We start from the raw sequence: 13,243 nt of genomic DNA on the forward strand, positions 1-13,243 counted from the left end.
GCTCCAGGGACGATGGGTTCGATTCCCACTCCAGGTGACTGTCTGTGAGGAGTTGGTGTGTTCTTCCCGTGTCTGCGTGGGTTTCCTCCGGGTGCTCCAGTTTCCTCCCACAGTCCAATAACACACGTTTGTAGGTGGATTGGCGACTGTGAATGTGTGTTTGTCTGTGTTGCCCTGTGAAGGACTCCTCCAGGGTGTATTCCCGCCTTGTGCCCAATGATTCCAGGTAGGCTCTGGACCCACCATGACCCTAAAACTGGATAAGCGCTTACAGATAATGAATGAATGAACTCTCAGCCATGGTTCTGACTGTTTATTTCATTCATGATACATTTTCCAGCATACAAAAAAGGGGTTAACACTTGATTTTAAATATAATTTCAGTTTTCATCGTGTATTATTACAGCATCCTCTCTTTTTGCTGTCAGTATTTCAAAGAAATGTTCTGAGATATTTTTACAGTCTTAGAAGCTGGTTCCAATTTCAATGTCCAATTTCAACGTCACTCCAAGTAATCGCAATCATTTTAATGAAAGCTCTGGGGTGGACAGTCCATTGTTCTGAGAACACTAGCAGCTTCTTTGCTTGATTTGCAAATGTTCCTCATTTTTCGGAGAAATGTTCAAGGATATTATTCTTAGAAGTTGGTTGAATTGCTTTCTAAATGTGAGTAATCCCAAGCACACTAAACGAGGGTGAGGTCTGGGCTCAGGGGTGGCCACCCTGTTGATAGGAACAAAATACGATTTGGAAGTGTTCTTTTTAAATCCATTTTCTCTCTGCCACTGCACGTGTATGAGTGTCTATTTCCTGGCCTTGGAGCAGGATTTATAACAGACAGGTGTATATGTGTGACGCAAACTGCTTACAGTAGAAATGCCAAAGCGTAGTTTTTCTAACCGATGTGATTCACTCAGTGTGCCATGGGTGCAGCCCATAAATAAAACTTCTACTTTAATTGCCTTGAGTGAGAACATATGATTCTTCCAATTAGTACTGGTAAATATCCCTGCGCTCCTAATGAAATCACACATCATAATGAGGCTGAATGAACTGATTTTTCCTCGAGGGTGGAGGGAGATATTTTATAAGGCACTGCTCCCTTTTAAATCTGATTCTCCAGTGCTGCTGTTGGCACACATTATGAGTCTGGTTAATGGTAGCATCTCCATCATTAAGAATGGTTTAACACCACTCACCTGCCAAAAAATGCTTAAAGTTTATTTTTATATCATCTTGTTACTTTCAGATGTGTTCAACTAAAATGACAACAGCAAGGACAGCGTGGTTTATGGGAGAGCAGCCTATGGCCGTTCTCACGGACGACCCTCCTTTTTATTTCCACACTATATGGCAATGCAAATAAATAAACCCTGTTTTTCTCGCTGCTCTCCACTTGCATGTCCAATGCTCCGTCGCAATAAGCTGCTGCCTCAGCAGATAGGTCCCCCTGTAAAACTGAAGACGCCTATAACACTAATAATGAATGTGTCACCAGCTGTGATCAGACACAGACCCATGGCTAGAATCACCTTGAGGAAACCGTGTAAAAAAATGGATACAGAGATGTCCAGATCCACACCACTACTCAGGCACTTAAAAGTTTAGACATTCACTCAAGACCAAGAGCTTGATCTTCAGATCGGTGCATTGCCAATCAGAGACAGAGATATATTTGCTTGGATATAAATAGAAAGTAGAGCATTTGCTGAAGGCTTTGAAGGTGAGAAATGGCAGTGTGCTTGAGACAGTCAGAATAAAACAGAATAAAGGGGATAGGGCTGGTGTGTCTGACCGCATCTTCTAGCAGGTCAGACATCCCAAATCTGGCAGTGTTTCCACTCAGCTTTCAGCTGGCTAAGGGTCTTTTAGCTGGCTAAAGGTTTAAATGGAGCAGCCAGAGAGTGAGGTATGAAATGTGCAGCATAGTGAGTCACCAACCCAGAGGACACCTAAGATCTGTAAATCTCCAATGAAAGCTGATGTGCCGTGGCTCAAGTGCCGCCTGTAGGTGTGTTTGTTTGTTCGCTACATTTTCAGAACCAAAAAGTCCTGACTTCATAGCATCATCAGAGTAGAAACGGGGCAAGCCTACAATAACAGAAACAGTAAAATGGTCCTGACACTATACACTAAGCTACAGGTTTTGTTTTTAGATGTGAAGCACTTCCTGGAACTGGACTGATCCACAAGGGATTATGATTGTGCTTCCTTTCACAGACACTGTGTCCTTATTTATATCTTATGTAGTTTATGCATTTTGCATTACAGAGGTCAGAATTAGTGTTGTTAGGTTGTCATCATTGACACACAAACTGCAAAATGTCAACTTTCAAAAAAAAGAATAACATTTAACTTTTCTTATATGTTTTTGTAGCTAGAATTTATTACTGAGTAATTTTGGACCATTTGTGTTCGTCCATTCATTGTGACATTTTCACATAATATTAAGCCATCATTAAGTAGCCTTTATGTTAAACTATGCCTTAAAAATATATTTTTCAAAATGAATAACTTTTATTTAAAGGTTGTTCTGATTTAACAGTGAAATTCATAAATGAGTGTGTGTGTGTGTGTGTGTGTTTGTGCTAGGCCTTTGGGCTAATGTGTTCCTCCTCTCATCTACAGCTGCCCTACACCAGGGTGTGACGGGAGTGGGCATGTGAGGGGCAAATACGCCAGGCACAGAAGGTAAGGATAATAATATCCCAAATTTCCAAATGAAACAGTCAAAAACAACTGATTCAAGATCTGATTCATGGTTTCTGACTCCATGTTTGGAGTGGGTGAACGTGACAGCAGCATAGTGCAGATAGAGTCTAACTCACACTTAGAGAAATTCAACCCCTCAAACTTCATAGATTCCATCCGCCACATTTTATTACTTGCTTTACAACATGTAATACTTTTAAAAAGTATATCAGTACAGGAATGTGCTGAATCAGAAATGGTGTGTTCCCATAGTCAGCATTTTTGCAACATACAATAGAGGTAATAATGTACAAAAGTAACAACAATGTATCTGGGAAATCCTTCCAGGGCGGAATGTTTCTCATTCAGAATTTGTGGAGGAATTTATAAAAATGGCAAATGTAATTTCCCTGTTGTGTAGAGTAGTTTATTATAGAATACTATACTCACTTCAACACTTGTTTACAATAGCTATTTCGGGGGCAAAAAGGCCATGACTCTGACTCTGTTGAATTTTATTAACCCTGGGCCAATATTCTTTGGCAAACCTACCACCCACGTCTTTCAGAGACAACAGCTCTCTGTTTTCACCTTTCCATAACAGTCCGCAACAGCGCAAATACAGTGTGATGGACTGCAGACACACAGGAAAATAAGACAGACATGACTCTAGCCTCAACACAACACAGTCAAACACTATCCTAATTGAGTAAAACTGCAACAAAGAACAGCCTGCAGGGATATTGAGTAGCTGTTGAGGAGTTACTTGGTCTTTTAAAGTATGTACATCTTTTAAAGATGCTGTGGACTTCAGTGAACTCTTTGACTAAGAGCACAACTACTACTGTAATTAAAGCAGTCTTCGACACATGTCTAAACATATGTGCTTCTAGAACTTCGTTTTCATCCACATGAAAGCAAACCCAGTGATCTGTTCAATAAAGCATTGATTTCGGTGTTGTAGTTCTATGCTGATGATATGTCTTAACTCTTAAAAGTTGCAGTTATCACCGAAGAAAAACACAAGCCTGCTGCCACATTACAATTTCTATATCAATTTCTATACTATATATTTCTCACTCATAGCTGTTGAAATAGCACTAATTAATCCAGGCATACATTCACTGTTTACTCGTTTAGGCTCCGCCCACTCGTGTTTATGCCATGTCTCCTCCATCATTCCACTTTGGCATCACATGATAGTTTTTTTTAAACTGCTGACAATACAACATCCCTGGACATCTCAACACGCTTGAAGGAGAATCCTAATGGTACAGTTTGAAAACCTTTCTAATTCCACCCACTGGCTAAAACATCCAATCATTAATATCTAGCATTATTTCCAACCTGTTCCTTTAAGCCATGTCATCTTTTTAATTGTAGCTAATGCCATTATATTAGAGCCCTAAACATGCTTGGAGGAAAACATTAATCCTATAACAACACCTTAATGGTGCTGAGTTTGGGAAGTTTAGATTTGAGACAAGAGCCATTTTACCCCAATGTTTTTTTGTTTGTTTTTTAAAGAATATGAGATCCCTACAAGGACAGACAAACTGCACATAGAGGTGATGTGACTTGTGCCTGATTGGCTTCCTGTACACGCTAGCATGGGCCTCATTGACTCAGCTCTTAAGCAGACACTGAAATCTGCGATCCAATTAGCCTGTTAGCCTGCCGCGTTCCTCTTACATAAAGCAGGCCCTTCATGAAGCAACACAACCTTGTCTCTCTCTGAGAAACGGAAGCTGTAGATAAATAAAGGCGATGTTAGAGCACAATAAGCCGGCATTGTCTGGCTAGCCGCTACGCTCCGGTGCTCGTGTGTGCCTCTTATTAGCATGTTTCAGGAACGTGTGTGAGTCTGGCATCATTAATATGCTAATCAGCTGAAGGAGAGCTCTTGCAGGAGTGTGCTTGCTTGTTTCCATCCAAGCTGCTTGTTTTTCTTTTGTTGCTTGCTTTTTGTCCTTTACAATGAGGCCTGAACACAGGAACAACAATACTAGACGAGGAGAATTAGGTACTGGAACACCTTTAGACAGTTTGTAATTTCTTTCCTCACCGGGGCACAGGCTCCTACAAGCTTTGTAGTAAAGGGATAATCTTAACCAGTAAAGAGGCTGTTTAATGTAGGCTAATGCTCAAACTAACATTAAACATTAATAAAGGTGCTAAAAAGGGCTTTTTGGAGCAGTGTCATAAAACAGCCATTTTGGGTTTCCAGATTTCTCAAATCTGGGATATACAAAATATCTCAGTAAACTGGAACTTTAACATTGTTTTAATAATATCCACCATTGTTTTAAACAATTGCCATATTACAGACATGGCGGAGGTAGTTTAAGTAAACTGACAAACTTAATTGATTTTTCGGTGCCCCTCTAATGCTACTCTGTGGCCCTCAATTGGGAACTCCTGCTCTAAAGCCCTAAAGGGGGTTCAGTGTACTGTCACTTTTCAATGAAAAACATTTTAGGCGATTGATAGTTTTACTACATCATTTGAACACAGCAAGTGTCCTTCACATTGTGTGGAAAGAAATGAAAAGAATTACTTTTTACATTTACTTCCATTGAAAGCACAGAAGTATTTTTCGTGTCTATAAATTTACTATTTTTGAGAATGATTTCCTTGCTCAGCAATGGTATGTTTCTCTAAGGAAAGAGTGTAAAAAGAGTGGGAAGAATGCGGCAAAATTTTAACATCATAAAATACAGTCTGTAGTAAAAATAGGTATCTGTTTTCCATCCAGGGCGGCACGGTGGAGCAGCAGGTAGTGTCGCAGTCACACAGCTCCAGGAACCTCGGGGTGACTGTCTGGTGTGTTCTCTCTGTGTCCGCGTGGGTTTCCTCCCATGGTCCAAAAACACACGTTGGTAGGTGGATTGGCGACTCAAAAGTGTCCGTAGGTGTGTCTCCCTGTGAAGGACTAGCGCCCCCTCCAGGGTGTGTTGCCACCTTGCGCCTAATGATTCTAGGTAGGCTCTGGACCCACCGCAACCCTGAACTGGATAAGTGGTTACAGATAATGAATAAATGAATGAATGTTTTCCATCTACAGAAATGTTTTTTTAAGTTTTACTGTGTAAAGCAGAAAAATAAATCAAATTAAGCATCGTTTTTTTAACGTAATGTCCAGTGAATGCTCATACTGATACACTCCTGGCTTTACAACTGTTGCCAGTGCATCTGGCTTCCAGTCAGGGATGTTTACAGTGTTCTTAACTCTCCTCACTTGAGTTTATTACACCCTGTGAGAAAAGAAATGAGAGAAGAAAAGACGAAAGATTGATGGACGTGTTTTTGGTCCCATCCTAACATCAGAACAGAAACCTGTGAACTGCTGGTGAGAATTGTATCTCAGGTACAGACAAATGACACCTAAAACAAGCCTCTCACTCAAAAAAGAGAATGTGTGTGTATGTTATTGTCACTGAGCAGCAGTGTGTGTGTATGTGTGTGTGCGTGTGTGTGTGGAGTGTGCGTACATCTATAAGCTTCTAAAGCTGGGAATCAGTTTTATATATAAATAAATAAATAAAATTATTTTCCAGTGCTCATCAAGAATGGAATTGAAATACAATTAGAACTAGTTTAAATTTTAAAACACTAAATCTACCTATGCCCGTATAACAGGGGTCATAAATAGGCGGACCGCAGTCCAGGTCTGGACCCAGTTGCTGTCCTATCCTGGACCTTTAACTGATGAAATATAAAGAGCTGCAGACACCACTGACCTGGGGCCAAAATAGCCCAAAGTACGTGATAAAAACTCTTTTGGGACACATTTGGGATGGCTGTTGTGTGAGGTAAAACCGGAAACATAAAAAATAATAACTGTTTGAAATTCTCATAATGCTGAACATTGATTCTGTTTATGGATAAAGTCCTGTCTTATATTAATGAGTGCCAATCAGATAGCTGTTAACAGATAAGGTCCCGCCCTTCAGCAATGAGTGCTGGTTATAGAAAAGCAATAAAGTTAACTGCAACTACAAAAGTCACTAGGGACTTTAATTAAAATAAGCATTTTTATTTTCAAAATCATTGTTTTATTTGTGGGCAGCACGGTGGCGCAGCAGGTAGTGTCGCAGTCACACAGCTCCAGGGACATGGAGGTTGTGGGTTCGATTCCTGCTCCAGGTGACTGTCTGTGAGGAGTTGGTGTGTTCTCCCCCGTGTCCGCGTGGATTTCCTCCGGGTGCTCCGGTTTCCTCCCACAGTCCAAAAACACACGTTGCAGGTGGATTGGCGACTCAAAAGTGACCATAGTTGTGAATGTGTGTGTGTGTGTCCGTGTTGCCCTGTGAAGGACTGGTGCCCCCTCCAGGGTGTATTCCCGCCTTGCGCCCAATGACTCCGGGTAGGCTCTGGACCCATCGCGACCCTGAATTGGATAAGCGCTTACAGATAATGAATGAATGTTTTATTTGTAAATGTAACTTGAAATGTGAAAAGAACATTTTATTTAGAATATTTATTCATAAACGTTAAAAGATTTTGTTGAAATATAATGGAACGTGTAATTTGATTTGACATTCAGTTATTAACTACATAAAATGATTCTATAACTATTAGGCTGTTTTATTGTACAGGATGTTTCACTGATCATAATGCAAGTTATACATTAGGTTCCGGATCTTGGCTTTGGAAAATGTACTTTAACTGGACCATAATGAATTTTAATTAATTACTACTGTTATACAAGTTAATAATGTACAAAAAATAACAAAAAATAGTTTATAAAAGAAGTGAATCCAGGCCAGAAAATATAACTGCTCTGAGAATAAAATGGATCACCTCCAAACATTATATTTTAAAATAAACATTTAGAGGGATGTTCAGGATTTTAATCAAAAAATATTTTTTCAAAAATAAAGAGGATGATTCCTCACCATCTGCTAGCTCTCCGGTCTGTCTGCACACAGGAAAGCTGTGTTTATGAAACCCTAGTGTCAGTAAACAGTAAAAAAAAAAAAAAAACTCCAATATGCTAGGGTCTCTCTCTCTCTCCTCACGGTAGAAAAACATCTGAGAGAGACTTCAAAATGTGGAAAAGCACATAAAAAGATAAGGATATAGCTCTATTACTGCTTTATAGGTGGGTAATATGTTTGCTGTATTTATTACTTATGGTGGAACTGATGCCAAATTCGAGAGACTGCTAACTACATGAAAGACCACAGACCAAAAAAACACACTAAACACAGACCAAAAAAAGTGCTACAAAACAAAACATCTCAAGATTCAAATGAGTTCCTGTGGTAATACAAACAGTGGACCTGCAGGTCCGGGTTACAGAAAATATGACTTTTCATAAAACATTACAAAATCTAACAAAACATTTGTATAAAGTATAAAGTATATATCAATAACAAATGTATAAATAAGTACTTTTGTAACTTCTAATTTTAACAGATTTGGAAGCAAATAGCTACCGAAAGTTAAAAAGATTTTACCAGACCATTTCTATTGGTGTGTTTAGTGTGAATTAATAGTTCTTTCTCTGTTCAATCATGATAAAAATATTTAATATTTGTCTACGATGTTGAGACAAAATGGATCTGTGTACGTGGTGAACTCTCCACCAATGGGAGTGAAGTGAATGAGGCTAAGAGCAGTCCAGAGTGCAGTGGTGGAGAGTGACTGTAATGAGGACACTGTATCTATCAGCTGTGAGGAATACACTGCATCTGCTGCAGCCCAGGAGCCATTACAAAGCCATGATGACAAAGCAATTGCTGTTTCTGGCTCTGGCTGTGTGCACATGGGGTTAGACCAAGGCAAAGGTTCTCTCCCCTCTGGTGGAGGACTAATGTCTAAAGGAAGGTGTCTGCATTATTCATTCTAATAGCCTCTCAGTGCCAGACATTGTGGCCTTGTTGAACGCCACACACACATATCTGAGGGCGTCTGCCTTAAAGACAGAATCTGAGTCCAGGCACGAAGTTCAAGCTCACTGATGTACAAGTGGGCGGGGGGGTGAAGAACATCTGTAGTAACAAGATGTTCACTGAGACAGACAAATAGAGCATGAGAGAGAGAGAGAGAGAGAGAGAGAGAGAGAGAGAGAGATGGAAAGTGACAAAGGGAGGGGAAAACATATGTGAGGGCAAGAGCTACACAAAGAAAAGGTGAGGGAAAAGAAGAAAGTGACAAGTAAGAAGAGAGGGAGGAAGTTATAGGGTGCATGGAGTTAAAGGCAATAACAATAAAGAAAGCCCAAGCCAAATAGAGAAAACAGAAGATGATAACAGAAAGGTTGAATACTGCAACAGAAAGAAACGGAGAAATGGAAGCACAGTCGGAATGAAAGAAAAGATAAATTAGGACGAATGGGTTGAAGAGAAAGATAAAAGAAAGAGTGTAAGAGAGGTAGCTTGAGACAAGTAAGGAGAGAGAGACCAGAGAGAAGGATAAAAAGATAGCAAAAGAAAGATATGTGTAAGACAGACAGGGAGAGGGGATAATTCCTTATGTTTTTAGTGTTAGCCATGCTAGCTAGTAAACAAGAGCAAAGAGAAACACAGCAAGCCTAGTTTAGCCGGACATCAGGGTCTTAGCCGGACATCAGGGTCTGACTGATAAAACTAATCCACAGCCTCGTTTATTTTGAGTAACACCTCGCTCTGGTGTTCTGGCTTTAATAATCCGGAGATTTGGACCGTTTTCGTGTGAAGTTAAACCAAAAGCTAGTGCAGATATAATTTACTCTTCAGAAAGTCAGTAACGGTTAGATGTGTCCGTGTATTTGTGTCGTTATAGGGACAGACAAGATGACTTTCTGTTAAATATAAATATAGTAGAAAAGAAAAGGCTGAGTCACAGAAACATTCTCCAAACATAAAGAAGAAACTATGACAAATATTACCTCAACAACAAACAACACATTTCTGTTTGAGGCTCCAGTAAAACACTGAGCTGCACCGCGGTGGATGGAGGACCTACAGCGCTGAAGCGGCGCGAGTGTGTCCCAATTCACCTCTCAACACTCTGACCCCTTGAACACTTAAATGCATTTTTTAGGTCCCAAAAAGAGTACTAATCCAGGGAAAAGAGGACCTCTGGTCACTGTCGAACGGTTCCAAATATAGTTCACAAACTGGAAGGTGAAATACGGCTGAAATAACAACAGATGGTGTAGTGGCACCACCTTTCTCCGTTCTCACTGTGAAATTCAGCTGAATTAACAGTTCCTACTCGGGATGAGCTTTTCAACATTAGGTGTCAGTCAGTCAGTCAGTAAGCACATATGCCTCTTTTAGGCCAGCCTGGCAGGCAGTCCCGCAGAAATGATGCTAAAGCAACAAGTTTAGGCTCTGTTAGCTAGACTTGCTAGTCAGCTACTGGCCATGAACCTGTTATATGAGTTTTTAACTTAATTGTTTTTTCCATACCAGATCAATAGCTAGCACGCAGCAATGCTAAATCAAGGTAGCTAAGGCTGTTAACTAGCCAGAGTTGCTAGTTAATTAACTCATGCTGGTTTCAGGTCCTCTATGGAAGTTCCACTTTACAAGTTCAGAGGTTGTAGTTATGACAGTATATGCATTCAAGTGACTTTTGGTTTTGGAATAATGGACACAATGAAAAAAGTGGATCAACAGGTGTCCTGCCTATAAATCCATCTCAAACCAGTTTTTCCCTTGTGTTTTGGCATGCCCTCAGGTTACAAAATCAAGATACACTGAAAAAGTGTATTTAATTTCCCCCTAAATACAACACTGTGGTGGCATTCATGTGTACTCATCTCATAATTATGATATTCCCAACACAGCTTTCAGGCAGCATTAGCCATGTACCCAATATGTACACCTTTCAACAGGTGTGACTGGTAATGTTGCTATCCACCATTTATTCTACAACTTACACTTTAGTAAAATTACACAACAACTTATGTTTCTGCAGTACAGTGTGAGATACGCCATCTTATTACTGTTGCTAGTATATATATATATATGCTTTTATAATTTTGACTGTGTGGCATAGGTTCCTCTGAATCCGCATGTGTATATTTGCATGTATGAAATTTATTACAAACTCAACATGGTTTTAGGGAAGTATGTGATGACTTATGTAAGAAGCTTGCTTTTGCATTAGTATCATAGCTACAGTGCAAATCATAGAAGCAAATGTTAGACAGCAATCTTGTCTTGGCTGACAGAGGTTATTTTGGAAAAGCAGAAAACTGTACCATTTTATTTTTCCTACGATTTCTTCAACTCTCTGTTTTGTATTAGGTTTACTAAAGAGGTTTTAGCTTTCTGTGGTTGAACTGTTTTAATGTAACTTTTCTAAGTAATGCTGAGATTAAACAAGAGCAACTCTCGCTCTCTCTCTCTCATTCTGTCTTACCCTTCCCTTCTCTGTCTCTATCACTCTCCCACAGCTTTTTCTTGATTCCTTTTTTCCTCTCCCTACTCTCATCCCTGCTCATTATCTTTCCCCTCTTTACTCTTTCCTCATCCTTCTACCACCCCTTTCGTTCTCACTCTCGTCCCTCCCCTCCTGTTTTCTCTCTCTGTCCCCCCACCTCTCTCTCTCTCTCTCTCTCTCTCTCTCTCTCTCTCTCTCTCTCTCTGATGGATGACTCACATGCTGGAGCCCAGAGCTGTATAATTCAGGACCTGACAGGTAGCACTCACTAAAAGGATGGGCACTGAGCCAAAAACTGGTGGCGAGGGCCAGTGAGTGTTACATCCTCTCTCTCTCTCTCTCTCTCTCTCTCTCTCTCTCTCTCTCTCTCTCTCTCTCTCTCTCTCTTTCTCTCTCCTTCCACACCAGTCTGCCCTCTCCTTTTTCGAGCTATCTACAGACGGCTGGCTTTTACGCCTGCCTCTTTCTTCTGCATGTCTGTCTTGTTTTTCCCCTTCTTCAGAACACAGAAGAAAGGCAGGGACTGAGATTGGAGCGTTTTTGTAGGAACACCCAAGACAAACCAAGGCCCCACTATAGGAGAAATTCAGCTCAAAGAGCTTTTAAAAGAGGTCATTTTTCATGGATTTTATTTTTGTTTAAACTGTGAACCAGTGTGACACTAGTTTGTTTACTACAACCTCAGTGATTTTTGTCTATTTGAACTTTTCCTTTGCTAGTGCCTTTAATGCTGGTATACACAGATCTGTCCATATTCACACACTCCTTGTAACTTTAGCATGAAGGGACAGGGCAAAATAGCTTTCGGCTTGTTAGTTGGATTTATGGAAACGTGTTGGCTTTTGTGATATAAGAAACACAAAGGATTTCCAACAGAATTTTTTCAGCTTAGTTTCTGTGTATAAACTGCACTGACTGCATACTGAAGGTCACATTTTAAAACGTAATGTGGGGAATTTGCTTCTAAAAAGTGAGAAAATTTTGTTTTTCTATGATATTTATGTATGTTACACTGCACAGAAGGATACAGCTCAGACTGAAGGCTTTTGCATATAACGGTTTAAGCTTTGGACCTTAAAAAATTCATTTGCTTCAGAGCTCAAAAATAATTAGTGCAACAAACAGACATTGGACAAACAGGAGGCTGAGATTTTTCATAAAAATGAATAAAGCCCCTGACTGATGGACAGATATAGATATAGACATTTCGTTTACAGCATCAAGTGCTAATTTACACCTTTCCATGTAGCAGGAGAGAAATCATGTTCATGCGCTTGTTAGTTACTAACCAACAGCACGCCAGCAGATGGGCTCTGGACTGTGTGGGAGGCATATGCCATCTTTTCCTCTCTCCATCTTCCTCCCTCCTCTTTCTCTCTCTTTCTCTCTGGGTCTTGAAGATGGAGATTGTGCGGTCTGTTGACTTTCCTGCTTGTCAAGTTGCTCTAAACTGTCTTTGCCATACATGCGGAGGGTTTGTTTGTTATCTGCCTGCTATGTAATTTGCCCGAACCGTTTATTCAGCTGAAAGGCTTAGCCAGATGTCTCATGCGTTTGAATAGTTTACATGCCGTATACATGTGCTGTATGTGTGAGTGTGTGTGGGATCAGATGCAGTCTAGGCCACTACTCTGCCAAAGCTTTTGCCAAGCCTCACGCCAAGACTTTACCACATTCTCATTGTGTTCTCTAAAGCCTACGGAATTACAGTGTGAGGGGGTTTGGTGTGTTCTCCCTGTATCTGTGTGGTTTCCCTCTGGGAGTTCCAGTTTCATCCTACAATCCAGAAACACATGTTGGTAGGTGGACTGGCTGTGTGAAATTGCCCATAGCTGGGAGTGTGTGAGAATGTGTGTATGTGTGTGACCTGTCCAGGGTGTGTTCCTGCCTTGCGTCCAATGATTCTGTGTAGGCTCCGTATCCACAGAGACCCTTAAGCAGACAAAGGAGTAATAGAAGATGAATGAATGAATAAAAGCTATATTTATATACAGCTATATATTTAGTGTATCTCAAAACCTTAACAATAATTAAGAAAGTTTATGAATATGCATCATATGAAAATAATTACAACCTACACCAGGGACTAGACACTATTTTTTTAAAGAACACACCATTATTTATCTGTTTACTCCGAATTAATTGACACTATTTTATAACGAGCTTTAAGATT

At 40.2% G+C, this 13,243-nt stretch overlaps 1 protein-coding gene across 5 annotated transcripts in view; it reads left to right on the plus strand.

The window, feature by feature from the left end:
• myt1la (myelin transcription factor 1-like, a) overlaps positions 1–13,243 on the plus strand; it is a 77,540-nt gene that overhangs the window by 21,618 nt on the left and 42,679 nt on the right. For all 5 annotated transcript variants that reach the window (XM_066676104.1, XM_066676108.1, XM_066676106.1 and 2 more), the window contains one exon: positions 2,629–2,691. In XM_066676104.1, coding sequence (XP_066532201.1) covers positions 2,629–2,691 — 63 coding nt within the window. The remainder of the gene's footprint in view (positions 1–2,628; positions 2,692–13,243) is intronic.

Source organism: Hoplias malabaricus, chromosome 7, assembly GCF_029633855.1.
Source record: "Hoplias malabaricus isolate fHopMal1 chromosome 7, fHopMal1.hap1, whole genome shotgun sequence".
Classification (NCBI taxonomy): Eukaryota; Metazoa; Chordata; class Actinopteri; order Characiformes; family Erythrinidae; genus Hoplias; species Hoplias malabaricus.